Source organism: Zosterops lateralis (assembly GCF_965231275.1).
Source record: "Zosterops lateralis genome assembly, chromosome: 4".
Taxonomy (NCBI): Eukaryota; Metazoa; Chordata; class Aves; order Passeriformes; family Zosteropidae; genus Zosterops; species Zosterops lateralis.
Window position 1 is genome coordinate 10,485,056 of NC_139765.1, and position 26,945 is coordinate 10,512,000.

The 26,945-nt window shown below is 38.9% G+C and overlaps 1 protein-coding gene across 1 annotated transcript in view; it reads right to left on the reverse strand.

Annotated features, from left to right (window-relative positions):
- PIK3C2G (phosphatidylinositol-4-phosphate 3-kinase catalytic subunit type 2 gamma) overlaps positions 1 to 26,945 on the reverse strand; it is a 189,114-nt gene that overhangs the window by 151,438 nt on the left and 10,731 nt on the right. The window contains exons 4-9 of the mRNA XM_083859117.1: positions 25,423 to 25,580; positions 23,389 to 23,500; positions 15,917 to 16,019; positions 9,862 to 9,932; positions 5,764 to 5,827; positions 899 to 1,015 (exon numbers count right to left, since the gene is read on the reverse strand). Of these exons, the coding sequence (XP_083715243.1) occupies positions 899 to 1,015; positions 5,764 to 5,827; positions 9,862 to 9,932; positions 15,917 to 16,019; positions 23,389 to 23,500; positions 25,423 to 25,580 (625 nt within the window). The remainder of the gene's footprint in view (positions 1 to 898; positions 1,016 to 5,763; positions 5,828 to 9,861; positions 9,933 to 15,916; positions 16,020 to 23,388; positions 23,501 to 25,422; positions 25,581 to 26,945) is intronic.

Here is a 26,945-nt window from a genome sequence, read left to right on the forward strand (position 1 = left end):
CAGGCAGGTAATGGTTTGAATTGCAAGCATCACAGTCTGGCATGTTTTTCTAAATAGTGTTTACTGTGAGAAAGAATGACAAGAGACCATGCAAGGACAGAAAACTTGAGTATCTATTTTTTTTTTGTTTGTTTGTTTTTTTTAAAGTGTGAAGAGGGAATTTCCTTAGGGTGTGAAAAAATTATCATGACTCACAGTTACACCAGAGTAAATCCAAGTGATTAATGGCTTGATTTTCAGATTTGCTGAGCACCTGTATCTCCAAGGTGCTGACTTCAAAAGAGCTTTTGGGTGCTCAGAACTTCTATAAATCCAGTCACAGTGACTTGTCTAAGGTCATACCAAAGCAGCTGGTGGCCAAACTGAGAAGAGATACTGCCCTCCAAAGTTCCTGTTCACAATTATATAGAAACCCCTTGATAACCTATTTCAGTGTTTTAAGAGTATTTCAGCTAAAATCAGGACTGTATGATGCTGACCCTCTTTCACATAAGTAGAAGGGACATTTCAATCTGAAAAAAAATCACTATTTTTGGAAGATTTTTTTAAAATTATTGACAAGCTGTACTAGATATCTGAAAATCTAATACTCTGAAACCACATGATTTGGTAAATAGGTGATGTAGCAAAGTAGAGATTTGTAAATTGAATAGGCACAAGAAAGGGCTGGAGGAGAATATCAGTTCCAGTTAAACACATGGCAAGTCTTCTGTTGCTCCTCTGTCACATCACACATGGTCAACATCCCTTTTTCTCCAGTGTCTCTACCCAACACTCATCAAAGGGAAAAAACTGCAGCAAGACAGTAAAATGGACTTGTTTGATCAAAAAATTAGTGACACCCATTCAAGTTCCAGTTTTAAAGAGAAAAAATAGGACATGAACATGTATCTTTTACCTGTGCTTTCACCAGAGCATGGAGTTTCCTGACTGCATCACTGATGTCTCTGGTTTCCACAAAACACAGGACACTGCAGATGGCTTTAGCTGCTTCAATCACGTTATCAACATTATTCTGTTGACAGGAAAGAAAAAGGGGGTGAAAAAAAAAAAAAAAAAGAAACAATAGACATGTAACATTTACCAGAAATACCTTCCATAAATTTCATGACAGTGATGGTGTAGAAAATCCTACCCTCTAAAGGAAAATTCAAACATTATGGTTTAGTCTGGATACACTGAAATCAGCACAGGCCAATGTTTTCCCAGGATAGCATAATTTCTGTTGAAGTCCAATTATCTCCCAACCAAAGTGGATGCTTGTTCAAAACTACAACAAATTTGGTATCAAAGACTGATTTTAAGGGAAAACCTTGGTTTCTCTGAACTCCAGGGGTGTAGCACTGTGAAGAAACTTCTGACGGGACCTGGAGCCAAGTGATCCATGAGCATTCTGAGGTTTTGTGATTCTGAGTTTATCCTCATTATTGTCTCCTACCCATTTCTGTAGAGTTGGAGAAAAGCCATTTTCCTCCTAAAAGTAGATACTCTGTGGGAGGCTGCATCATCTGACACCTGTGGACTGAGTACTTTTGCAACCAGTTTTCTGCAAAATTATATGTTTAGTTAAAGCTATGGAATCTTATTGATTGTAAATTTAGGTATTTAAATATTGCCAAATGGAAAAAAAAGGCTCTAGATGAAATACTTTGAGGAATGAAAAAAAAAAAAAAAATGCATCCCCCAAGGAAGGAAAACACAATCTCTAAATATCAAGTACTCTATGTTCAGGAAAATAAATAAATAAATAAATAAATAAATAAAATTTCCTGGGCTTTCTGCATGGTTATATCACTTCATTAAACCTTAAAATACATGCTCTGAACAAGCAGAAGCTCTACTATAAATATTCTCCATGTTTCTGTACTGATAAATGTTCCTTTTAGTGCACTATAGCATGTCAACGTACCCATAAAACCATTTCTCTAGCTCATGCATTTCATGGCTGAAAAATAAAAGATGTACCAAGATGAACTTTCTGTTTTCAGGCTTAAGGTCCAGGCACAGACTGTACTGAGAAGGTTAACATTTGACATTATTACAAATAAATATAAAAATATCTTGAGCTTACTAATTCCACATTACCTGCTTTGAGCAGAACTAAAGCAGGAATGAATGACATGAAATATCCACAAATATCTGGTGGTCAGATTCTTTTAAACAGAAGCTTTTGGGATTTTTTCTAAGTAATTAAGGACAGGAACACCTTTTCACACTACAGGTTCTAAAGAGGAAAAGGCTGACTGTGATCTTCTGAGAATTTTAGACCCTCCTTTGGGCTGAAGTTTATTGCTCAGTGATATGGCTTTGCTATCAGTAACACTGACAACTCCAAAACATTATAAATTCTGGCTTACTCTGAGCTGCTGAAGAAATAAGTGAGTACATGTGAGTGTATGGATATACTTTTACAAACTACTATATAGGGTTTGTAATTAATATAAAATATCACTCTGAGATTGCACTTGATTTAAATAAGTTTTAATTTAGCATTTTTCTTCTTCACATGCAGAGATGTATTATTAGAAGAAGGAATTTTGTGCCTATAAATGCAGTTATGCAGGGTAATTTCTGAGCAATAACAAGCAATAGGCAGACACAAAAGTAACCCTTGAGTAGAGAAACAGCTCTCTGGATTGAGAGAGATTAAACATAAACCCAAACCCACTCACAATTTATAGATTCTTGTACGTACGTATGAATGCTATTCCATAAAGAGAATTGGTATCTTGAGGAATGTATCAATTTCTGTTTAAAATGCTATTCTGTTTATAGATAAACTATCAAAGTATTAATATTTATAGAAGCTACTTTGCCATACACTTTATTTTTATGGTGGCTACTTCTAATGAGCATATTGCAGATGAAGAAGAATAAGCACATAAAATTATGTGATACTGAATACTATGCATGATGACTTCTTCCACACTGTTTCTCTGCTGAGATATTATCATGTAAAGAGTTTTTTTTCATGTGTAGATATATGATATTGATTTTTGTCCCAAAGAAGGGATGACAGAGATTCATTTCATACAAAGTTACAAAAAAGATTTACATCTTCTGCAATTCCAAAAGAGCAACTTGTAATTTTTCCCCCCTTCTACATATTTAAATACAGCAGAACTTTAGAAGGATATTTTGGTGTTTCAATAATTTATATGACTAAAAAAAAGTTACTTCGCTCTAGAATTGCTACACTCTGTATAAAAAATTTACAAAGTCCTTTCTACAGTAACAGTACATTTTGAATAGGTTTCAAAATGAAGTGGTTACGAGGGCAATCAAAATTGGCTGCTTATTTGACAGCACATATTGTCTGAGAATTAAATTTCCAAACTTACATTTCAACCCTTGTTTTTGTGCCAGACATCTTAATTATCTTTTTAAAATTTTTATTTAATAGCATGATTATCGATCTCAAAATTAATTTTCCATTTATTTAACATTATTACTAATTAGATTAATTAATGGTAGTGGGCTTGTCCCATCAGTCAATAGTATTAGTATCCACATATCTATGGAAGAATACATTTGCAAATAAGTAGAAAAAAAGTGCAAAATATTAATAATTTTGGTTTTTTCAAGTGAGGATCTCAAGGTGTGTCTGGTTAAAACTGAATGCTTAAGGAACTTCCAGCTGAATACAGAACTTCAGCACTTAGGTCTGCACTTAATTTACAACATGTGAGTAGCTCCCAGTGTCTTAAATTCCACAGTGGGCTGAAGGAGGATTGTGGTGAACCAGAGAGGAGTAACAAAAATTCCAGTGTGAATGGGAATAGCTTGGAAAAGTGACAGAATTATTGCAGTTCAGACTGGGGATAAGGGGCAGTTATAATAACCTCAATTTTAGACCTTCTTTAAGCAATCTAATCAGAAGTTAGAGAAAATAAGTAAACAAGTCTTCAAAGACCAAATAAAGGGTTCTCATTTTCTGCTTTGTTTACTACATATTTATGAATATTACTTATTACATTAGAGCTCCATAATTTTTTGAGACACTAATTAAAGCAAATCATACTTCTTGATTCTAGGTTTGAAAAAACTCCAAACACTGATGCTTCTGAATGAAAACATCCATTATATGACCTACATCACTAACTTGCAATCCTGTTCTTTTCAGCAATTCAAATGAACTTTATTGAGTGTCTCTGAGTAGAAAAGACCTTATTAAAAAAATAAACTACAGGGAGATTTAGCTCTACACACACACATATTTGTTGAATGGTATGAATGTTTGAAAAATGTACTCCCTTGCCTTTATAAAAAGTTAATGATTTCAAGAAATTGCTTACTCGATGTAAAAATCTTTAGCAAAAAGAAATTTAAGAATGCTTCATTATAGGTCTGAGGAATATCTGCACAGCATCAGTTGCACAGGGTGGATTGCAAAGTCTCATTAATGTTGAGGTTATAGCTTTTTCAGAATTTAGAATCCTCTCACTTTAGGCCCTAAAATTTCAAGTGAATGTAAATAACTACCCTGGTGGGTCTACTTCAGTAAAAATATATACATGTGCATTTGAGCTTGGGGACCTAACTTTTCCAAATGGTTATGACTGCATCACATTTTATACACTAAACACTTCCCTTTGAGATGATGCTTACAAAGGAAAATTCAGCAAATACCTGCACAGTATCAGACCCAGAGCTGAGCTTTGTAGCCAGACAGAGTTCAACAGCCTCAAAATTTGTGTTCTGCATTTTGAAAAAGCATCAAGGATTTACACAAAGTGTAAAATGTTTGTATGTATTTATATTGTGTATTTGTCTATATTATATATTATTGATAAATATTTATGTACTCGTGTGTGTCTTTACATATGTTTCTATATATGTGTGCATATGTATGAATTTGTATGCAAATGTATGTTTTCTGGCTATTCAAAACAGAAATAAAAATGGATCAAGAATATCTAGAGAGATTAAAACCTGAACTTAAAAGTAGGTGACACAGTTCTAAAGCAAAATATTAATTTTATGTTGTAACATATATTTCAAAGAAACCCATAATTTAGCATAATGAGTTATAACTCTGGAAGGGATGCACTGGAATATCTCTATGCTACATCAGTATTCTTTGATTTTTATAAATCTTTTGTTCTTTCCACTTTTAAACCCTAGAAAATCAGTTATCATGCCAACTTGAAAGTCAGATCAAATCAGTTGTCATGCCAGCTTGAAAGTCAGATCAAATAAACATGTGGTTTCTTCCAAGGTATGATTCAATTTGTCCTTTATACATTTGTCCTCAAAACATTGGACAGCAGAGAGGATTTCTTAAAGATTTTTCCTTCAAGCATGTAGCATTCAATTGGCAGCCCACAATGCTTTAAAATAAAGCTCTTGGGAGCTTTGCTGGCTAAACCTAATCCTTCAAACTACCACATGCTTGCATCTAAATACTAAATATGTAAACATAAGGTTTGGGAGTTTGCAAAATCAGGGACAAAATTTTGCAGATCCATATAATGCATTATACCTCTACTAATTTCAAGTATTATATTGCCAACCCAAATTACTCTGGTTTTATTTACAAGTTTCTTGACACTTAGAGACAGTCGCCTTTGATATTTTAAATTTGTAGCACTTTCTTCCTAACCTCGAACCAAGTTTCATTAAGAGAATTTATATCCTTTCAAAGTCAAATTAAGCATTCTTAATTAAAAGTCTTCCCTAATTGCATCTAAGGCAGATTAATAATTAGATACCTTTCATGTATAAGTTAATGCTTTTCTGGTATAGCAAACTGAGAACAAATACCTCGTTTTGCAGCAGATATTCCACTTGACCTCTGTAGTTCATAACAACAGAGAAGAGGTTCTGCCTGGAAATAAGAAAAAAAAAAGGAAACAACATCAAGTTAATAGGAATTAGATAAAGAGAACAAGTTTGGCTTTATTTTTTTCTTCACATTCTAGTTATTTTATGTCAGTATAAAATAAAGCCAAGTGTGTGTGTTGACATCATGCAATGGATGTCCCTGGTTTTTTAGTAGTCATTTGCCACAAAAAATAGATGCAAAAACTCTACTTATACATGAAGATACAAGGTTTCCCAAGTTTGAGAACTCTAACAAGTGATTTGCTGCTTCAATGACTATTGAAATTCTCATTTATTTTACTCTTTATAGTCAAGCAAGTGCTTAAAGAAGGATGGACTCAAGTACATGCTGCATTCTTAAAGCTAGACTTGATGATCTTAAAGGTCTTTTCCTACCTGTATGATTTTATGAACCAATGCCTTATTTCTCAATCACTTGACAGACTTAAGTTGCATAGAATCAGATAAAACATCTGCACAAGATCTGGAAAATCTTGACACTTCAAAAGTGCAGGCTAAGTCACAAGTACAAAAGCATGTTATGAAATGGGACAGCCTTGCTACATAATCCATGAAACTCAATTTGCATGCAGTTCTCAAGTTTACAAGCTCAAACTGTTTCAGCAACTGCCTTTTCCGTAGCATTTCCTAAGCTGGGAATTTGTCTTAATTCTGTAGACAGCCATGTACCAGCCTGTGGTTCCATGCTACAGAAGTCGCCACAGAATTTGTGCAGGCAGATTGCTGAGTCTTACCAAAGCTTCACTGCATTAACTGGGGTTGTGAAGAGGAGCATACATCTTTCTACACTGAACTCCTCAACTGATGCTTCAGCTGGAAATCTCACACTTTCAGAACCACAGGCTCCAAGTGCTATCCCCAACAGATAACCAGATTCAGATTTTTGCTTTTAAGGAGTATTTGTGTCATTTTCTTTGTTTCAAGCACTCTGAAACTGTTGCTGTTGTTCTTTGGTCAGCTGGAACAAAAACAGGTGTCCATGAGACAATTGCTAAGACCTCTTCCTGTGTCAGCCTCCTTTGTAGGGTCAAATAATCAGGAAAGGGAAAGGAAACCTCAATTCCCAGTTTTACACCTTGCTAACCCAACTGATTAGGGACATATTATTACCTTGATTGTTGTCAGAGGTAGTTGGGGTTTACACATGCTTATGTGAAAAAAGTGGAAATTGAAATTTGAATTCTTTCTCTGTTGTTTGTTCTACTCTATCACTTTATTCTTGCCTTTTTAATTCTACTCCTAATATCCCACACCAATCTTTTATTAAGGTTCTTCCTCTCCAGAAGGCTTAGAAGAAATTTCACCCACTCTTCCATCCCCATTGCAGTCTGGTAGCTCAAAGTCCCAAAAGTATTTTGGTTTTTTCAGAGCTTCAAAGCAAATCAACTATTTACAGAGAAACTGAGTGTGTCCTCACATATTTTAGTTGGGCTAACTGAGCAATCAGAATTAAAATTGCAATGGCAGCCCAAAGTACAGGTTTCATGGTATAGGATTAGATTTTCATTATCTACATTGCATGGCAAGGAAAGGAGAGTCATGGCAGGGAAATAACTCAGAACAGAAAAAAGTTAGGTGGCCTTCCCCGTGCTAATACCACAGTGCATTTCCCTGGAGATGCCAAATATTCACTTCCTCCTACAGGTAGTTTTGCCTTTACAGCTTTTTACTTCCAATCTGCACTGGCTTTATCTAGCCAGGCAGTTTTTATGTGGAGCAGCTGCCTGGAAATTCCTCCTGTAATCCTGTTAGATCATAGCTAATACAAGTTGTTGCTCTGCTTTGACCGAGTCTTCAGGCGTAACATCTTTTTCACAGCCTTACCCAGCTCGAAAATATATCTGAGCATATGAGCTTGCCTTCTTGTCTTTCTCCATGCAGGTGAGCATGTTTATTAGTATGGCTGGTCAAAATGCAGGTTACAGAATAATTTCCTAAATTACAATGCTAACTCACAAAATTAGCATATTTTCCATCAGTTTATTTTACCCTGGAGAATTTTTGGTATGAAGTAGCAATAATTTTACATCAGTAATAGGAAACAAATCCAGCAAGTTGTAACAATGATTGAAATACCTCTAGTAATGCTATCCTGAGTCTTTGTCTGCCAGATAACTAATAATACTCATATCTCATCACACAGACATACTTCACACTTGTGCATCATTATAGCTGTGTATAAATATAGTAAGCCTAACCAAGCCATGAACATTTAGTACTTCTTTGATGTTAAGGACAGTTTTTAGCTTTTAGCAAGCCAATATGGTGCAAGAGTTTTGAAAAGGAAATAAGAAAAGCACAAACAAGAGAGTCACTCTTAGCTCCCAGCTGATCTATATGGGAGGAGGTTGACAAGTACACAGTATATACTTGCAGCTTTCACTTCTCACTCTCCTGGCAGAAATACCTACTATGGAAAATGCTAGGTTTGATGCCTTAAGTTTGAGCTTTCAGATTCTGTGCTGCCTAGGGGGTGGAGTTCTTAGGATCATATTAAGTGTCACTCAGCACTCTTCACAGAGTAGGGAGACAAAGCAAATCCTTTTCCTCATGAAGACCAAGGACAGCTCTCAGGCCCAAAAGAACAAACAACAGTGGCTGGAGGGAGGAACAAGAAGGATGAGACCTCACAACCTGAAGCTGCAATTGGACAATTAAACCCCAATATGCAAATGCACCAAAACTTATAAAAGTGCAAGACCTTGTGACCACTCAGCCATTTTGTGACCATTCTGGGTCCACCTTGGGTGTAGATCTGGTCAGGCCCTGTCCTGCCCAAGGTGTATCCTAAAGGCCTTTCAATAAATCCCTACTTTATTCTCCAGCTCTGTCCAGTCTCTGTTTCAAGTCAGCCTTCCCAAGGCATCAGTTCCCCTTCTAAAATGCTGTTTATCACCATTCTGACTCACTAAACAGTGTCCAAATGCATGCCTTGGCCCAGACAGTTGTGGATTGAATTGTTGGGAGCTGGTCTGATGTGATTGTCCTCAGGCCTCAGAGTTGGGCCCCTCATGACAACAAAGTCATTGAGGTGCTGGAGTGTGTCTAGAGAAGGGAGCAGGGCTGGGGAAGGGTCTGGAGCACAGTCCTAATGAAGATAGACTGAGGGAGATGGGATTGTTTAGCCTGGAGAAAAGGGACCTACAGCAAATGATCCTGTCCTGCAGACATCCTCTGTGCTCCTAAACTTCATACACTTGTCATCTAAAAAATACATGCCTTCTACTGATCTCTTTATAGCAAGGACCAGAATGGAAATTTGGGCCAAGCTCCTGAGACCAGATGGGTGCTCAGTGAGCACCAGATACCCATCTCAAACCAGTCACTACCCCTCGGTTTTCCTCCATCTGCTAAATGACAGGTGTGTCATTGAAGTTTACTATTATTGGCAAAGTACTTTATAACACAGTGATGAAAAACATGGCAGCTTCTTCATCTAAAAGTGGAATTTATCTAAATGGAATATAATTAAAGGTGAATGAGGAATCTATCTCATTTAGTGTTTGTCCATCACAAGCTGGCTTTACAATTGGCTCCACTTTGACTGCCAAGTTAAAGGCTCACCATAGTTAGCCTCCATTAAAAAAAAAAAAAAAAAAAAAAAAAAAAAAAAAAGGGTTTAAAAATCACTAAACTGTGGAAATATAGTCATAATGTAGAGCAAACCTACTATTTTTACAATATTTAATCTCAAAAGTTCTCTAACAGCAACGCACTCATGAAAATTATGACAACTTCAATCATGGGAATCTTTGGGAAATATGAAACCTTTAATGAAAACTTCAGTAGTATGAAAAGGAGACAATTGGAAAAACTACATGGATCAAAAAAACACATTGATTTTTGCTAAGCAACAACTAAGTTCTGAAAATAAAAAGTTTGAAATATTGAACCAATTGTCTTTCTCTTTGGTATCATTCCTGTCCCCAGTAGTTCTCAGAATTCTTCTTTGGTGGAAGGAGATTTCCTACAAATATAAACAATTACAAACATAAATACTGCTGAATACCAGCTTACCGAACCAGTCTCCAGGCACAAATATCTTCTAACATCTCATTCACACAGAACCTTCTTTGGTCATCCTCACACTGTGGAAGAGAGGTATGTGGTGACATATAATATTCTGATAAAGAAAAATTGTAAATATCTCCTAAATGTATATTGGAGAGATTTACATGGTTTTTTCCAAAGTCAGAATGTTCTCAGTTGTGTTCAGGATGTTTTGATTTGAAATTTTATTTGGTGAATATTTTATGTTAGGCTGGGTGATACTATATGGGTGGGGGCAAGAGTGTTCAGGAAAACAAGCTAATTGGACTTAGAACTTTATATTAGATTCAGTGAGGGAGCAGGATGTGCTTGAATGCAGGCATGGAGAGTGGAGACAGCAGCATATTCCAGTGTCCTGTCTACATGGGAGACATGAAGAAGGCAGACAATGTGGCCTAGGGCATACATCAATTCTGCTTTGATTTCACACTGAGGTGGGCCAGAGGGAGAGATGATGCAGAGTTAGAGGTGAGCTGTAAGGGGAAGCATCATCCTGAGGAGCAAAGAGGCTTTGCTGCTTGAGGAAGCTGTGTATTTCTTCCACCAGCCCTTGTTGTGCCAGAAAATAAGGTATTTTATTAAATATGTCAGTAGCAAGTGAGTGTCCAAAGAAAACATCTTCATTGGCAAAGATGGTCCATTGGCAAATGGGTGTACAGAAAAAGCAGAAGACTTTAGGACATGTTTTGCCTCAGTCTTTGATACTGCTGATAAACCTTGAATGTCACAGTCCTCTCAGCTGGAGGAGCACAGCTACAGCAACAGTGGCTTTCCCTTTGTGGACAACAGAATTGTAAAAATGGTCAGCTGCAGGAGCTGAATATTCTTAACTCCACAGAGCCTTGGTGGGATTCATCCCAGAGTACCAAAAGAAGGGAAAGAAGAAGGTAAGGAGAGAAGAGAAAGGAACGCGGTTCTTTTGCCAGAGATCTAGAGCAATCATCTAGTGCAACAGCTGGATTATGACATCACCAAATATGGATCCAATCTGACAATGGATTCACCTAGCAATGGGTTATAATGTCACAGATTAGCCAGCTGGATCAGCCCAGGATATTTCCCAGCCCTGGCACATCCAGGCAGTGTGGGCACTCGAGAGATCCACACTCAGCAGCAGAGGGAGACTGGGAGGGGAAACATCCCCCTGGGCAACTGGGAGACTTTCCTTCTTGAAGGTCCTGGGCATTACCACCATTGACCCCCAGGGCAGCCTCTGTCTCTCTGCTTTGTGTGACACCCAGTGCTGCAGTGCTGGCGAGAGGCAGTGGCTTAACAACACCCTGAGCAAGCCACTCCTGCCAGGCAAGCTCCAGCACTCTGCACATCTCTCCTGGCAGGACATGGCATCCACTGCCAAAGAAGACACGGGGCAGAGCAGCCGCAGCTGGAGCCAGCTGCCCCAGGCAGCACCGCCAGAGGTAGAGGAAGACTCCCAGTGCCCCATCTGCCTGGACTGCACGAGGGAGCCGGCCTACGTGACCTACTGCATGCACAAATTCTGCTTCAAGTGCATCCAGCTGTGGACCAGGACCAGTGACAACTGCCCCGTGTGCCGGCAGCCCATCCACTGGATGCTGTACTCGGTGCGAGGGGACCGTGACTACAGACAGCGCCCCATCAGCCTGGCCGCCAGACTGTACGAGATGCAGAGGATGGCCGGGGTGAGGGACTCCCCACCAGGCACTGCAGCCATGCTGAGGATGACACAGGCACTCCAGGACCAGCAGCACTTGTATGGCAGAAGGAACTCTCTGCAGGCTGAGAGGGCCCAGAGGCAGGAAGCAGCTCCAGGGCTCTCCAACGCTCACTCCCACCAGGTTCCCGCAGCCTTGCACGAGATGACCCCGCTGAGGGAAAGTGAGGGCCTGGCCAGCCCTGCTGCTCCTCTGGAACCACAAAATGGCACTGAATGACTTTGGCTTCTCAGCATCCCATCTTCTACTTCATCCAATAAATGGCATGATCCTTTCCAGGACGTGCATTTCATGACCAAAAAACATTTCTAGGTCCACAAGGCCTCGGTGGGATTAATTCCAGAGCACCAAAGGACCCAGCTGATCACACAGCTGGATCCCCTCAGTTCTTTACCAAAGGTCTTGACAGTCTGAGGAGGTCCCAGCTGACTGGAAGTTAGTCAGTGTCACCTCAATTTACAAGAAGGGCACAAGGAGACAGAATGGAATGCGATGGATTGCAAGGTTGCAGTGGAATGGGATTCAGTGGAACGGTATGCAATGGAATGGGATGCAATGGAATGGAACACAATGGAACGAGATGCAATGAATAGAATGAGATGCAATGAATAGAATGGGATGCAATGGAATGGCACACAGTAGAATGGGATGCAATGGAATGGGACACAATGGAACAGGATGACATGGAATGGAACATGATGGAATGGAATGGAATGGAATGGAATGGAATGGAATGGAACGGAATGGAACGGAATGGAATAAAATGGGATGCAATGGGGGGGAGACAGACAGTTTAGCTGGTGGGGATCTAGAATTTTCATCTGGTCCAACTACCTCACCTCTTCAGGGCTACCCATGAATGAAAAGCCCATTACAAAGGACATTGTCCAAATGCCTCTTCCTAAGGGATTGATAGACATGAGGCATCAGCCACCCATTTCTCCTGTTTGACCACCCAGCCTGTAAAAGGATCATGTATGTGTGATTGATAGGATCCAAAGAGGGTTTGATGGACTACAGCAACAGGTGGGTGTACATGAATTATTTGCTATCTGATTACATGTGGATGATTATTGTACACAAGATCTATCAAGATATTCATGTTTCTGTGACACTAGTTAAACTAATAGTTAGTGGAGACTTCTATAATGAAACATATTCTATATTTCAAAATTTAGAAGGATCTTTACAATCAGAGGTGAAGTTCTCCTCAAGAGCACATTATTTCACAAAAACAAACAGTAGGTGAAGTGTGTGTATAAGTGTCTGAGATAGCTGAAGAATCTTAAAAATCCCAAAGTTTCTTCCTATTTCGGTTTTTAAAAGCATAATTTTTGCATATTTTTATATGAATTCTGAGCAAAGGAAATTTTTTTTCCATAACCTGACTCTAAGCCTGTGACTTTCTAATGCACTTTACAGCTCACAAAACCAAAATTAACTGTGAGTTCAGTGTAGACTACATCAGATCCTTGAATTCAGCATGGCCCAAGCAGGTTCCAGTACACCAAAGGAAATGCTTAGAACCAAAAGAAATGCATAGGTCCAGAGTAAAAGAAACACTGCAGCTTTCAAGGCACTGTATCTGCCTGCTCTATTAGTTTTTTTTCTGGTCCTGGCAGACTTGCTGGCATCCCTGCCTGCGAGCAGAACCTCTCCTTTCTGTACCAGTGCCCCGTCACGGGCATGCCCTGGAGCTGGGGGAAAACTCTATCTGTGACTTACTCCACATCAAGAGCTGTTCATGCTCTTTGTTATTATTAGTAACATGAAGTAACTTCATGGCCTGAAGCTTTTAGAGCCATGTCTGCCCCTGTAAAAGGGTGATCAATAATTCACTTTGAGATCTTAAAATGTCACCCTTCCCGCTTAAAACCCTATTGTAGGGTCCACAAATTCTTTGAGATGCTGAATGTTTTCTAATGGCCTGAGCTACACAATCCCTTTAGAAAGCCACAAATATTTAAATAATGGAAAAGTCTCCACCTTCTCATCATGATGGGCCTCTGACTTCTCTTTTCTGTAGTTATGCTCACAATGTGAGCGCTTAACTCATTATGTCTGGCAAAATATTAACACTGATATATATGAAAAAAAAAAAAAAAAGTTTTTGAACTCTCGGGAAATACCACTTCCTGTCTGCTTCAGTTCAAAAATCCTTTCCTGGAAGCAAGTGAGGCTCTTGTTAGAAACCTATGTTCTTTGCTGCCTGTCCACTACAAAGATCAGCACTTTCCTGAGATGATCAAAATGTGAAGACATCTGAAATTCTGAAACTCTGAAAAAAATAGGATAGGCAGAGCATTCCCTGGAATTTCAGCAGCTGCTAAAGCTGATAAATCTCATGGCTTAAAAAACCCAAAATCTAATTAAAGGTCACCCACTAACTGAAAGAACTGTGATTCCATGTAAAGCCTCTGGCCAAATTTCTTGCTTGTAACTGCTCAGCTGAAGAAAATCTCCTGCTCTGAGTACTTCATTATAGAATGCCAGCTTCCCACAAATGGAAAGAAAGCAAATACTCTTCTTCTTATTTTTTTTTTTTTCTTTTACAAAGGAATTATGAACATTTCGTTATTGGCCAAAGCGTCTGGTAAAAAAAAAATAAAAAGGAGTTGCTCATTACTTGTAAGTATCCACTTATATTGTTTATTAAACATAATAGTAACTTGCATGTACAATCAGATATTTTTAACCATGCAACCACTATTCAGCAATGTTATGTAAGGTAAGCAAAAGTCATGAAGGCAGCCTCCAGGTGCCCTTGGTGTAAAGTTGTGCTTTCTTAGCACAGAAACAAGCTTTGAATTTCCTAAAAGACTCCTAAACATATAATTGGGTTCCAGTCTTGAAGATCTATGGTAGTAGATGCTGACCTAGAGAAGGTAAATAACTTTTTTAATCTATAAACTGGTTAAAATGTTAAGTATCTCTCTCTCTCTATCTCTAAATATTACACACACATATATATATATATATATATATATTTTTACCTCGTTGTAGTCCTTTTTTAATGGTCCAAGTAAGATGCTGTATTGAGCTTGGTGTTTCACTTATGTTTTCCTTCTTGTCAGAGTCCAGGGCATCCCTCTGGGCACCCTGGAAAGTCACAAACCTCAGTAGAGAGGCCTGGGACCCCAAGAAGAAGGTCTGGGGTCTGTACTGGGGGGGGTTTGCCTGGCACAGAGTCCAAGAGGACACAGTCTTTGATTTTGGTCCATGAGAAAAACTTCTAACACAGAGAAGAATTGCAAGTTACAAATGTGTAACAGACAGTAATGTAATTAATCACCAGGTAGAAAAATTTGTAGTTTTGGGATTTTTAGAATGTAGGTGCAAGGGGGCAAGATGGTGGAATTAGGGTGTTGCCCTGAGTTCTTCTCCTTCTCCCTTGAAAATCACCTTCTGCAGTGACGTGGGCACAAGGTAGTTTGACAGGATTGGGTCAAAGTAGAGATGACCCTTCTAGTATAGTTACTAGGCATTGGTATGAAATTGTAAATAATAAGTATGTAGTTATCTGAACAAAAGCAGAGTGACCTCCCATCACAGGGGGAGTCACCTCATGTCCGAGCTGCTGTGAACACCTTGGCTGGACACAAAGAACTTGTAAGATAAGAATTAATAAACAATGCAAGAAAACAAGAAAACCAAGACTTGAGACTCCACATCATTCTCGCGCCGAGCACAGACTCAGACTCAAATTCTTCAGAGGTTGGAGAGGGAAAAACACTCCCTGGAACCCACTCGAACCACCAGTCTGGAATCTCGGGTCGGGAAAGAAAACCTAAAACCAGAGACTTCTGACAAAACAGATATGTAAAGAAAGCCCCTACTCTTGTCTGCTAGACATTTGCCATCTGACCCACACATGGACAGAGTCAGCTTATTATCAGAGCCATGCAAAGGAGGTAATTGATACTATCTGTGAACAGAGACAACACACTGCCAGTGAACACTGCCCAGAGCTTCTGCTGGACTGCAAACTTTGGGCTGGAAGTAAATCAAAAGTAAGAATTCTCTGACCACCTGAAATAAAACAGGATTCAATGCTGGCAAAACTTTGTTTCTTCATCTTTTTGAAAAAGTAACCCTTAGTCTTTTTCAGTCCTGTGTTCTCTACAGTTGCTCACTAGTTGTAAGTACAGGAGCAAAGCACAAATAGTCCCCAGGACTTTTCAACTGCAGTTCCACAATAATATGTGCATTCTCAGGAAAGCAAATAATCTCTCTTTGATTATTATTGCAGGCTGCTATGTGAAAGGATTGGTGGAATTTCTTTCTTTCAGGGATGCTGAAGGAAAGGGGAAGAAAAGAAGGTTACTTACTGTTCGAGCCAAACTTGGCTTCAAATTCGTGGCATGGTGCAGGCGAAGCTGAATGCAGGTGGTGGCCTTGCGAAGGCTTTCATGGCTTCCCAAAGTACAGTTGCTGCAGTTTGGGGGAAAACAATAAACAAACTATTATCTCTGCTTGCCACTTCCTTCTTTTTTCCTTGCTACCTCTCCTAAAAGCACCAGTAGTTTAAATTCTATATGCAAAGAAGACTGAAAAATACAAAACCAGTTCTTGGCACCTACTTCTGTGGAAATTGATGGCATCGGTTCTGGTATGTTTTCTAGTAAAACAAATAATAACTGTTTAGTTGTATTCAGAATCATTAAGTTCTGAAACAGAACAAGGGCACAGAGAAAGAATATCCTTAGCAAACTGCACGTGCTCCCAAACCTTGAGATTATTTTTGCTTATTCTATAAGCCCAAAGAGAGCAGTAGCCTGGTTATGAATTCACCACTGCAGAATGACTTGTAGTGTCTGATACCCAACTCAAAAATCAACTATTAGCTGTAAGTCTGAAAATCACATACATCAAGGACAGGTGACCCTTGATTCTCAAAGAAGTCTAAGTTTTCACCCTGTGCAGCTCACACAGAGGTGGTAAAAGCACAGTTCATCTTTTTCTTTCTCAAATCATGTGCCAGCCAAGATCAGACTTACTCAGCTGGAATGGATCCTACAAACTAAGCTGCTGATCAAAAAGGATCCAGAAGCCCATGACAGGGGAATTCCTTAATTTTATTTGCCTCTTTCCATTTACCATTCTTGGCAACCTTTTCTAAGTTAGAACACAGCCTTGGTTCGTCACTCTTAAAATCACTTGGAACAAAAATAATTTCATTTTTCCCCCCTTTACATCTTGTTTTAAAGAGGTGAAATAATTAAAAAAATATTTTAGGGTTGAGGCAAACATCTTTTTACATTTGAAAAAGTCCTTTGGGATTAATGGAAAAAAACCATTGATTTTTGCAAAGGTAAATTCATCACCAAAACAAGTTAGTATGCATCATCAGTTACAACTTTGGTGTGTGTTCAGTTAGATTCAGGAGGCTTTGTTGAGCCTTCAACAACAGAAGCGCACAAAAAGGGACATTCCATATTTATACAGTTTTACAGCATGGCAAGTTGTTTCAGAACTCCTTGGGCCATGAAGGAAAGATGATTTTTTGGGGCTTGTCAAGGGTCATGAAAAACTCAGAATTTAAATGTAAACCATATTTCTACCTAAAAGAGTTTTTGATGGAATGTCTGAATAAAAATGGCTGAATTTAGTTAAAAAAAACCCCACCAAACCCAAAATGCTCCCCTATGAATAAATCATGGAAAATGTGACTTAGATGAGACTCATCTCTCACATGGCAGCAGAAGTCTTCAGCATAAATGAATGGATAAACTTAAATGAAACTGCCATTCAGCACAATCACAGGGAATTTATACATCTTGTGAATGTTCTGGGCTCACACTACACTGCAGCTAAGTAAAATAAATACAGACTCTCCAATGAGGTTACAAAAGCTGTAAATGTATATACAGGATTCTTTTTTACACAAACATATTAAACATCGCAAGGGACAAACTGATTTCCATCTGACAAAAATACTTAAAGCAAGGATCACCTTTGATAACACCTCCATACAGTAGGAAAATTTCTTGATTTCAAGAGCAGAAAGTACAGATGTGAGAGTGGGAGAAGTGCACACCAACACAGTGAAATACCCATACTGGAGAAAAGCATGTTCCTGCTATAGCTAAATCCTTCTCAAATCTCTTTTCAAGGTTACAGTCCATTGACCAATTCCCAGTTCCTGGGATGACTGTACCAATGCATCAGTTTTCTTCTGCTCCCCCTCAGCTCATCTCATCTCATCTCTGTCTTCTGCCTACCCATAGCTTTCCTGAAAGTTCTTCCTCTCCTCATTTCACCTAATCATGTTTTCCTCTTGACTGTAATGATGAACTCCATGATCTTTATAGCTTTTTGTTGAGTAACACATTTAGTGCTGATGCCTTGGGAAGGCTGACTTGAAACAGAGACTGGACAGAGCTGGAGAATAAAATAGGGAATTATTGAAAGACCTTTAGGATCCACCTTGGGCAGGACAGAGCCTGACCAGGGCTACACACAAGGTGGATCCAAAATGGTAAAAAAATGGCTGCCCAGTCATGAGGTCTTGCACTTTTGTAAGTTTTGGTCCATTTGCATATTGGGGTTTAATTGTCCAATTCCAGCTTCAGGTTGTGAGGTCCCATCCTTCTTGTTCTTCCCTTCAGCCACCCTTGTTTGTGCTTTTGGGCCTGAAAGTTGTCCTTGGTCTTGAGCAGGAAAAGGCTTTGTTTTGTCTCCCTACTCTGTGAAGAGATCTAAGTGACACTGAATGTGAGGCTCAGAACTGCACCCCTAAGCAGCACAGAATTTGAAAATATGAAAGCTCAAACTTAAGGCATCAGTGCAAGCCACACATTGTGCTCTGGGTTGTGGGATAGGGCAGCAGTCCAGGCAAGAGGCCATGAACAGGCACAGACTTTTCACAATAAAGGGATTGTGACTGCCAGAAAGACTCCTAATTGGTCAGACTGGGAAGTTCCCTTAATGTTGTAGAACTGCCCCAATATATGTTTTTACTTAATGCCTCACTATTATTCCTGCCCCTTTCATTCTGCCTCACCTTCAGCCTCTGGACAGACATGGTAATAAGAATATTACAAAGACGCATCCGTGAGTCCTGAGTCACCTTTTCTTGATTCTTCCAGGTTACAGATTCCTGTTGCAATGCCAGTGACAGGAACTGGTATAGCTAGACCAGTACAGAGGAGCTGTACCCTGCTGTCAATTAACAATCTTAACCATAGATATATAAAAACTATCTTTTCCAAGTATAATTTTTCCTTGTCACCATGCTCCCAGGCAAAGCAAGCTACACCAAGAGAAGCTTAATTTTGTTATTATACCTGCTTTTACATTAGTGGTTTGTGTTAGTTTCTGCTCTGTCAAGCAGATATTATCCATCAGAAGAGTCTTTATTGACACAGCAATGCTGCCTGAAACACTGCAAGCAGAAGTGGCCATGCAGTTGTCTTCATGAATGGATTTAATTTGCACAAATACAAAGAGAAAAGTTTTGACAGCTATTGTTGCACAAGGGACTAGACAAAATGGATTAATGCCTCAACAAAATAATGTGGAAACCTGGTCTAGATGAAAAGTAAGCTACAAGAAATAATAGAAGTGTAGCTTTACCACAGATTGACAAACTACGTTTTGGCTGTACCCCAGGCAGATTTGCTACCATACCAGTACTACTAAGATAAAAGTAATATATCCCTTTTGAAGGATAACATGATTATTGGTAACTGGTTTACAGTACTCTGAGCTCTGTAAAGGAAACAAAAATGAAACAAAAAGTTACAACCTTGTTAACTCAACATTTTCCTGAAATTATGTGGAGAATACAGCCCTGATGAGAATGCCATGAATAGAAATATAGTCTTTGTCTTTAGGAGACATGGTAATGGCTGGTCCAAGTGACTTGCCTGTGCTCTCACAAAATATCTAAATATAAGAAAGGGAAAATCCCTCATATGAGACTCTGTCCTGGGTTGCAGTGTAGGATGTACACAAAGTATTTATTCTATCACCATCTTCATGAACTGTTGTAACCAGGTAGGCTAGTGTTTTCCCAAGCCCCCTGCCTCTTCTGCTAATGGCCTTTGGAGTGTCTTCTGCTAATGGCCCATTAACGCCTGGCCCATGACTCACAGGTAACTCCCTCCAGGAGTTATCTCTGTTTAATGGGCCATCAAGGATCCACTTCACAACTCATCATCCCATTGTGAGAAGCTCCGCCCAGGGGGAGGAGCCAAGTATTCTCACCTGGATATAATCTGGTATGTGGGACAGTACAAGCAGCTCTTACCCACTGGATTCCCAGAGGACCAGAGCTCCCAGACCTTTCTACAGGATCACTGCTTCAGGAAGAGCACCTAACCTGGACTGCTTCCACCATCCTGCTCAGGTTGTATTCTGACTCTGTCAGTGATCCTTTGTGTTATTGCATTCATTTTATTTTGTTTTTACCTTTTTACCTTTCTTCTTATTAAATTATATTTCTGACTTGGAGCCTCTCATTCGTTTTGCTTTCAAACCACAACAGATTCCCCCACTGCTTGCTTCCCCACAGCAAGGTTCTCTGATATGCTATGAGCTCCAAATTTTAATACAGTTCAATCAGACTATTTTTTTAAGTAACTCAGCTAGTAGCATCTCTGAATGAGAGGTTTAATCTGGAGTGACAAGAGAAAATTAAGTTTATTTTTAACAAAGAACATATTCATCTAAAGGTGCTTGCTTCTTATGATTTCAATCTGCATGATTATATCTATGTCAGTCTATAATTAATAGCTTAAACTTCACTTCGAGTGAAAACCAATTTTTATTTAGGTTTCAATTCCCACAGAACAGAATTAGTAAGAGAAAAAAAAATGTCATCAATAAGGTCACAGGCAAGCATGTTAGAAGAAAAGATAAGCACTTAGATTTTTCAGTTCCATTCCCCTGCTCACTGTAGTGGCTGAACTGCAAAACAATAAAGTAGCTGTGCAAATTATACCATGTGAGAGTGTGGATGGAACTCCAAATACTCTGACACCTTAGAATAAAGGGATGTTTAGAAATAAAGCTTATCAGTATTTTTGTACCACAAGAAGTACAAAATCTACATTACTGCAACCTATTGCTAGCACACACCCCAATAAAATAAGAAGATTAAAAAAAAAAAAAACCCCCCAAAAAAAAAAAAAAAAACCAAAAAAAAAAAAAAAAAAAAAAACAAAACAAAAAAAAAACAACAAACCAAACGCTCATATTTATATATACACTCATATGTTTTATTTGGCATTTCAGGATGACCTGAGATTTTGGCCTGTTTTTCTAAACATGGAGGATTGATTAATTGCTGAGACATGAGAAGGGTTGGTTTTGGCAAGCTGCTGGCATTAAGAGCCAGGAGTTATTTGACACGGGGTGTTTAAGCACAATTTAATTTACTTTTATATAATATTTTTCATGAATGGCATCATGAAATCATATTTAGGGGTTTCTATTTTAAATCTAAGGAAAGATAGGGGCAAGATCCAAAGGTAGAGGTAGGTTTGTTTGATGGGAGGAAAAAGAAAGCCTGCAGTTTGCAGCAAGGCCAGGTTTCCCACAGTAAACACAATGAACTTAAAGATCAGAAAACAAAAGAGATTCCAAATCAGGTGGCTCTGTTAATCACAGACTGGCCTGCTACCCTCTGATACCTTTAAAATTTAGGTATTAGAAATCTGGTGTTCTGTGAGTCAGGCAGGATGTGAGCCCAAGGATCCCTATGCAGGAAGGGAATGATGGATGATGAAATCTGCTGGTGCTGAGTGTGTGCTCATTAGCACAGAGGTGTTTTTTTTCTTCCCTGTGTCATTCACAGCTAAATGGACTCTAAAAATCACCCAGACTTTCAGGAGCTTCTGCAGGAGGTGGGGTAAAGTGCTCATTAATACAATCCAATATAACAGTAAATGAAAGCTTTTGACAAACCTTGACAAAGCTGTCCGCTTCACTAAAGCACTCTGTTCTGAGAACAATTCATCAAGTTACCTTTTTGGCTTCACTTTAGTGGGCTTTTTTTTTTTCTGGATTACAGTACAGCAGGAGCAGCAGAGTATTTATTCCCTTTGCTGTCCTAGAACTTGGGGAACTTCTACTGGAATTCATGTGTGAACAGAATTCCAAATACTTTTCTGGGGAAGAACTGTGCACAAGAGCATCAAATCACTCTATTAGCAACATTGGGAGGAAAACAATTTGCACTTGAAGGTAGCCCACATATAGGAAAAATTTCGCCCTGAGGCAACTCCTCAGGCTGTGTTAAACTGCCCAAGGGATCCTTAGGGTCTGGGGTTTCAAATTTCAGATCCAGGGCTCTGTTGAAGAAAGGGAGCTGAACTTAACAGCACAGTATAGAATTACAAGCTGCTGAAGTTAGAAGCGCAGCTCAGTGCTTCGTGAATGACAGTGAAGGAGTAAAATAAGAAAGCTGAGAACATTATTGACCTTGTTTCACTTCTAATGAGACGTGCAGAGATTCTACAAGTGCAGGAATTTGAACAGTCCGCTGTTGATGCATTCTCCCCAACAATGAAAACAAAACTCTTCAGCACATACTGCACTGAGCTCACCCTCAAGACAACAGTTCATTATTTCCATTTTTTTTTTAGCAATTTCTTTGAAATCAGAAGAGCATCTTGAAAAAAAGATAAAAAATCCCTGGCCTTCTTCTGTAACTACCAGGTCTATGTATGACATGGTTCTCTGCTTGGTCCTTCTGGTGTTCTAATGATTAACACAGCACTTTGCTGTTCCAGCTCCTGCTTTACCAAGATTGGAATAAGAGAAGAGTGAGCTTAGAAATGTTGAAGAGGTAATCTTGGCACCTTTAGTTGCCAAATGTATTTCACTCTGAACATATGAACATTTGGCCTGTGTGTCTGTGTAAGGGTAGAAGTGCTCAAGATGGATTCAGAGCAAAGCCAACCTCCACAGTGTGATGCTCTCACAACTACACTGCTTCTGTTAATCAAACTGACTTGCTCGAGGCTACTTCAGGTAATTTTTACACTCTACTGTAAATATGACTGCTTCTAAAGCCTTCTCTTTCAATTATAGACACATATATTTTATCTAGCACTCTTTGCACCTCTAACAGATGAGCTGTGGTTCCTGCAGTGCCAGCTTCACTGTGGTACCACAGAACAGTGCCAAGCCTTCTGCTGAGAGCCAGTGTCCACAAAGCCTGGCTGGCAAATGCCTGCACTTCAGCTGCTCCAACACAGAACCTGCTCACTTTGGCTGACATCTGAATTTAAGCTGCCACAAAAACCAGCTAGCTGAGTCCAGCAGTGCTTTCAACCAGCACAGGAGCTTACCTGGATTAATGTGAATCAGAGCATTTATTTCCCTGATTGTAAATTATGTGCATTCAGAAAGACCTGCTTGTATGGTTAATGTGTTTTTAAACTTGCATTCAGCACCCCATTGCTGACTTCATTTGCTTTGCTACTACTGCAACTGGAAATGAAGAAAAATCACCTGCTCTGCAGCTGCATGACTGTTTCTCCTCTCTTTGGTGATTTCCCCCTTTGAGGATTTACTTATTAACACCCCTATGAGATAGAGGAGGTAGCAACATCCTTGTACCGCAGATAAGAAAGACCAGAAGCACAACAATGGAGCCAAACAAACAATTAAAAGCTGCACAAAGCTTCCATAAAAAGAGGATTTGAATCCTTGCACTGAAGCCCTCTCTGCAGAGCACAAGCACCACGTATTTCAGGAGCTTCAGGAACTGCACATGGAGAGTTTGGAACATGATCCTCTACCTCTCCCCATGGCTCTGTTTACATGGCTCGTGGCTTAATGAGGCACTTACTTTTGTAAGAATTCATCAGACCCATAAACACTCAGAAGGCATTCCTCCCGGGCTGGGTATTGATTTGTGCAACGGAGGACCTCCACAATTAAGTCGTGAGTGATACAGCCAGCTGTAAATAAAGATAGCAAGGAAAATTAATAGTAGCTTGCTAGAGAATAGCAGGCTATGTACTTGAGCAAAAAAAATAAGGGTTTTTTTCGTGTAATTCCAACCAACTGCTGCAGACTAGCTCCATCAAGAGGAATTAGATCAAGGCACACTTGATTTTATTGCTTTTTTTTTTTTTTTTAATTGCTTCAAATATACTACCTGACGTGGCATCTATGTCCATTTAGAGGAAACGAGCAATTTGTTGGGCAGCTGGAATGAATAAGAGATGAGCAATATTCCCAGGAGGAAATGAACAGACGAATGGCGTTTTGTTTTCTTTCTTTTTCATTTTCCTGATGAACATTTTAGTATGTTTCCAATGAAGCAAAAGTTGACTCTGAAGCCACTTATGACGCAGAAAGGCTCCAGAGTGTTACTTGATATTGTTTCTGCTATGCACATCCTTTTAGCCATAACAAAGAAGCAAATTAATACTCTAATGTATTATATATATGCAATATATTATATTATTTAATACATGTGTAGCCACATAACAGTATAAAAATATACATAATCCCTAAAAATTATGAAGTTCTATGTCAGTTTGTATAAGCTGCTGTTCAGAAACACTTTAGCATTTTGAGAATTTTCTCCCGTTCTGCTTGAGATTTTTAAGCTGTTTTCCAACACTTACCAATACGTTTCCTGTCTGTCCATTTTAGAAGAATTGATCAAAATGGAATAAGATATTTGCATAACCTAGAAACATATCTGATAATTTTGGTTTTATATTGAAGGGAATGGGAAAGCTTCAGAGAACAGCTGGCATTTCTAGGGGAGGGGGTTATGACAGAAACAAAACTGAAATAAAACTGAGTAGATTACTATAGCTTGCTTTTTGCTTTGGTTGATTTTCCTCAGGCAAAAACAAATGCCTGAATGGATGCAAAAGCTCCTTCTGAAAATGTTCCTTATCCATGCAAAAGTGATGGGTTTTTATTTTTTTATTATTATTTATTTTTTTTTTCTCCAAAAGACACTTCAATTACAATTTTTTTTTACTGGTTTTACCAGTTTAAATCATTTAGCCTTCTGAGAATTCTCCATTTCAAGCAACTCTGCTAGTTTGACATATAAACTGCAGTGCTTGTTGGCTGAATTTATTCAGTCCATAAAAATGAAAAGCAACACAGAATCTTGAATTAAAATTGTAACATGCACTTTTTTTCAGGTGACTCACTGGAAAAAATCTAAAACTTGCTAGTATCACTCATTTCCATTCTGTAGATTCATCTTCCTTCCCTTACTCTGTCAAAAGTTCTTGCCTAACTGAACAATACTTTATATTAGATGGGTCAAAAAGAGTTCTTCTTCCTCCTACTTCAACTCTACTGCTTACCCAGTCTAAATAAGTTTAGGATAATTAACACTCAGCCTGTTACAGTAAATTAATTCCTTGAAAACTAAAGAAAGGATCCATAAAAGAAAAAAAAAAAAAAAGGAAAAAGACAAAAAAGACTATGACTTAATAAAGCAGCACAGGAAGAGAGGGGGGAAATAAGATTTAATTTCTTTATTTTTGTATGTTTGCAGAAAAAAAAATTGCTAGAGCTGGAATTAAAGACTCTCCCATCAACCACAGATACAGGATGTACAGGAGCAGTGGCAGCTTCTTGTAGTCATTTATGACAGAATCATTTAGGTTTGGAAGAACCTCTTTCCCTGCAAAGCTGGTCCAATACTGAAATCTGACCATCTTGTTCAGGATTTTGTCTTGTAAGACCTTAAAAATCTCCAAGCTTGGAGACTCCACAAACTTCATGGGAAAACTCTTCAAATTCTTAATTATTCTCCTTTATTCTTCCCACCTAGTTGGAATTTCTTCTTTCATTTGATGACTGATGTGCTTCCCCAGATGTAAACATAACCTCCATCACTTACCATGTTGTGCAAGAAGTAGAGGATGTGGTGAAAAATCTGTCCAAATGCTCATTCTGAATTTTGTTCCACCAAGGATATGCTCTGGGAACCTCGTTGTGATGCTCCAGATTTTCCCAGTATTTGTCTTCAAATCAAAAGCAGGATAGGCATTTCTGATTCTGAAAAAAGCATATGAAGAAAGTATATCCAAAGAGGTGTGCATTTTTGGCCTCTTCTAAGAGCAAACCAAAAATTCTACAAGATACATAGGATGATTCATAGAGATCTATTGGAAATAAAATTCTGTGGAGAGAAATGGCAGCAACACAGACTCTGTTTTCATACACTAGTGAGATAACTACATATCAGCACACATAACTACATCTCTTATTTTAGGGAAACCATCAGCAAAATCTTCATAAAGTTGACAGAACCACTGCTGAGCTTGACTTCAGTGAAACCAAAAGGAGTTTAAACAAAGACTTGAGTGTACACTGAGCTCACTAGAAATGATAGTGCTCAAATATGTACTTAAATAGCAGAATTTTAACACAGAACTAGCCAAGAGCACATGCGCAGACAGCTGCAGCTAGGACATCTGGTCAAAATGAATACAGGAACGTGCTTCCTATGCAAAATCCTAAGGGGTGTCTATTTCCACAACTCTCTCAAATCCAATCTGAAATCCTAATTACTGAAACCCTGGGTATTTCTGTAAAAGTATGTAGAGTGCAGTAACAGTTACAGTCATAGAGTCCCTCTGATATACCATTACCTATAAAATATATTGCCCCTCCTCCTTCTAATTACCATAGACTAGCAGAAACTAATCTCCCTTGAGGTCCCATTTCCTAATGAACAATGGTCACAGGTATTATGTCTGTCATCTGGGATTAAACTTGCTTTTAAAGCAAATACACTCTGTAGCTGCAGGTAAGGGTACACACTGTACCAGCTGAAGCTTTATTTCACTCATTGGCCTGACTATTTAGCAGCTAAACCCAAACATCCTGAACTTAGCATCCTGAATTCTCTTTTGTTTCTTAGTTCACTTGTAGCTTCTGAGCTGGGAATGCTTTGTAATGTCTCTGGTAAGTATGTTTTGAACCCCAGATGTCTCACATAAAAGTCTCCATTATTGTGTTTTCTCCTGCCTCAGAGGTGCTGCCCAAGTCTCTTAAACAACCATGTGAACTACTCTTTTGTGCCCTGCATTTCTACAGCATGAGAAGAAAATAATAAAAAAAAGAGCCTAGGCTTCCAAAATTAACAACCCAGCCAGGCAGCCCGTTTCTTATCATGAAAAGCCAGGGGCTTGATGTGTCAGTGGGGTGGGAGGAAATGAGGCTTGACAAGAGAACCTCCAGTACAAGGTAGATTTATACTCATGGTTAGAAACCATTACACCACAGAGGTTGTTGGGGTGACCTGTGTAGCTGGTGTCAGTCTATTTTCTTTGTGCACAAGGTACAGCTTTTCCCCTGTAACATCTTTCTGCAAGAAAGCCAAGGACTGAATAAAATGAAACTTTGCTACCCTTTATC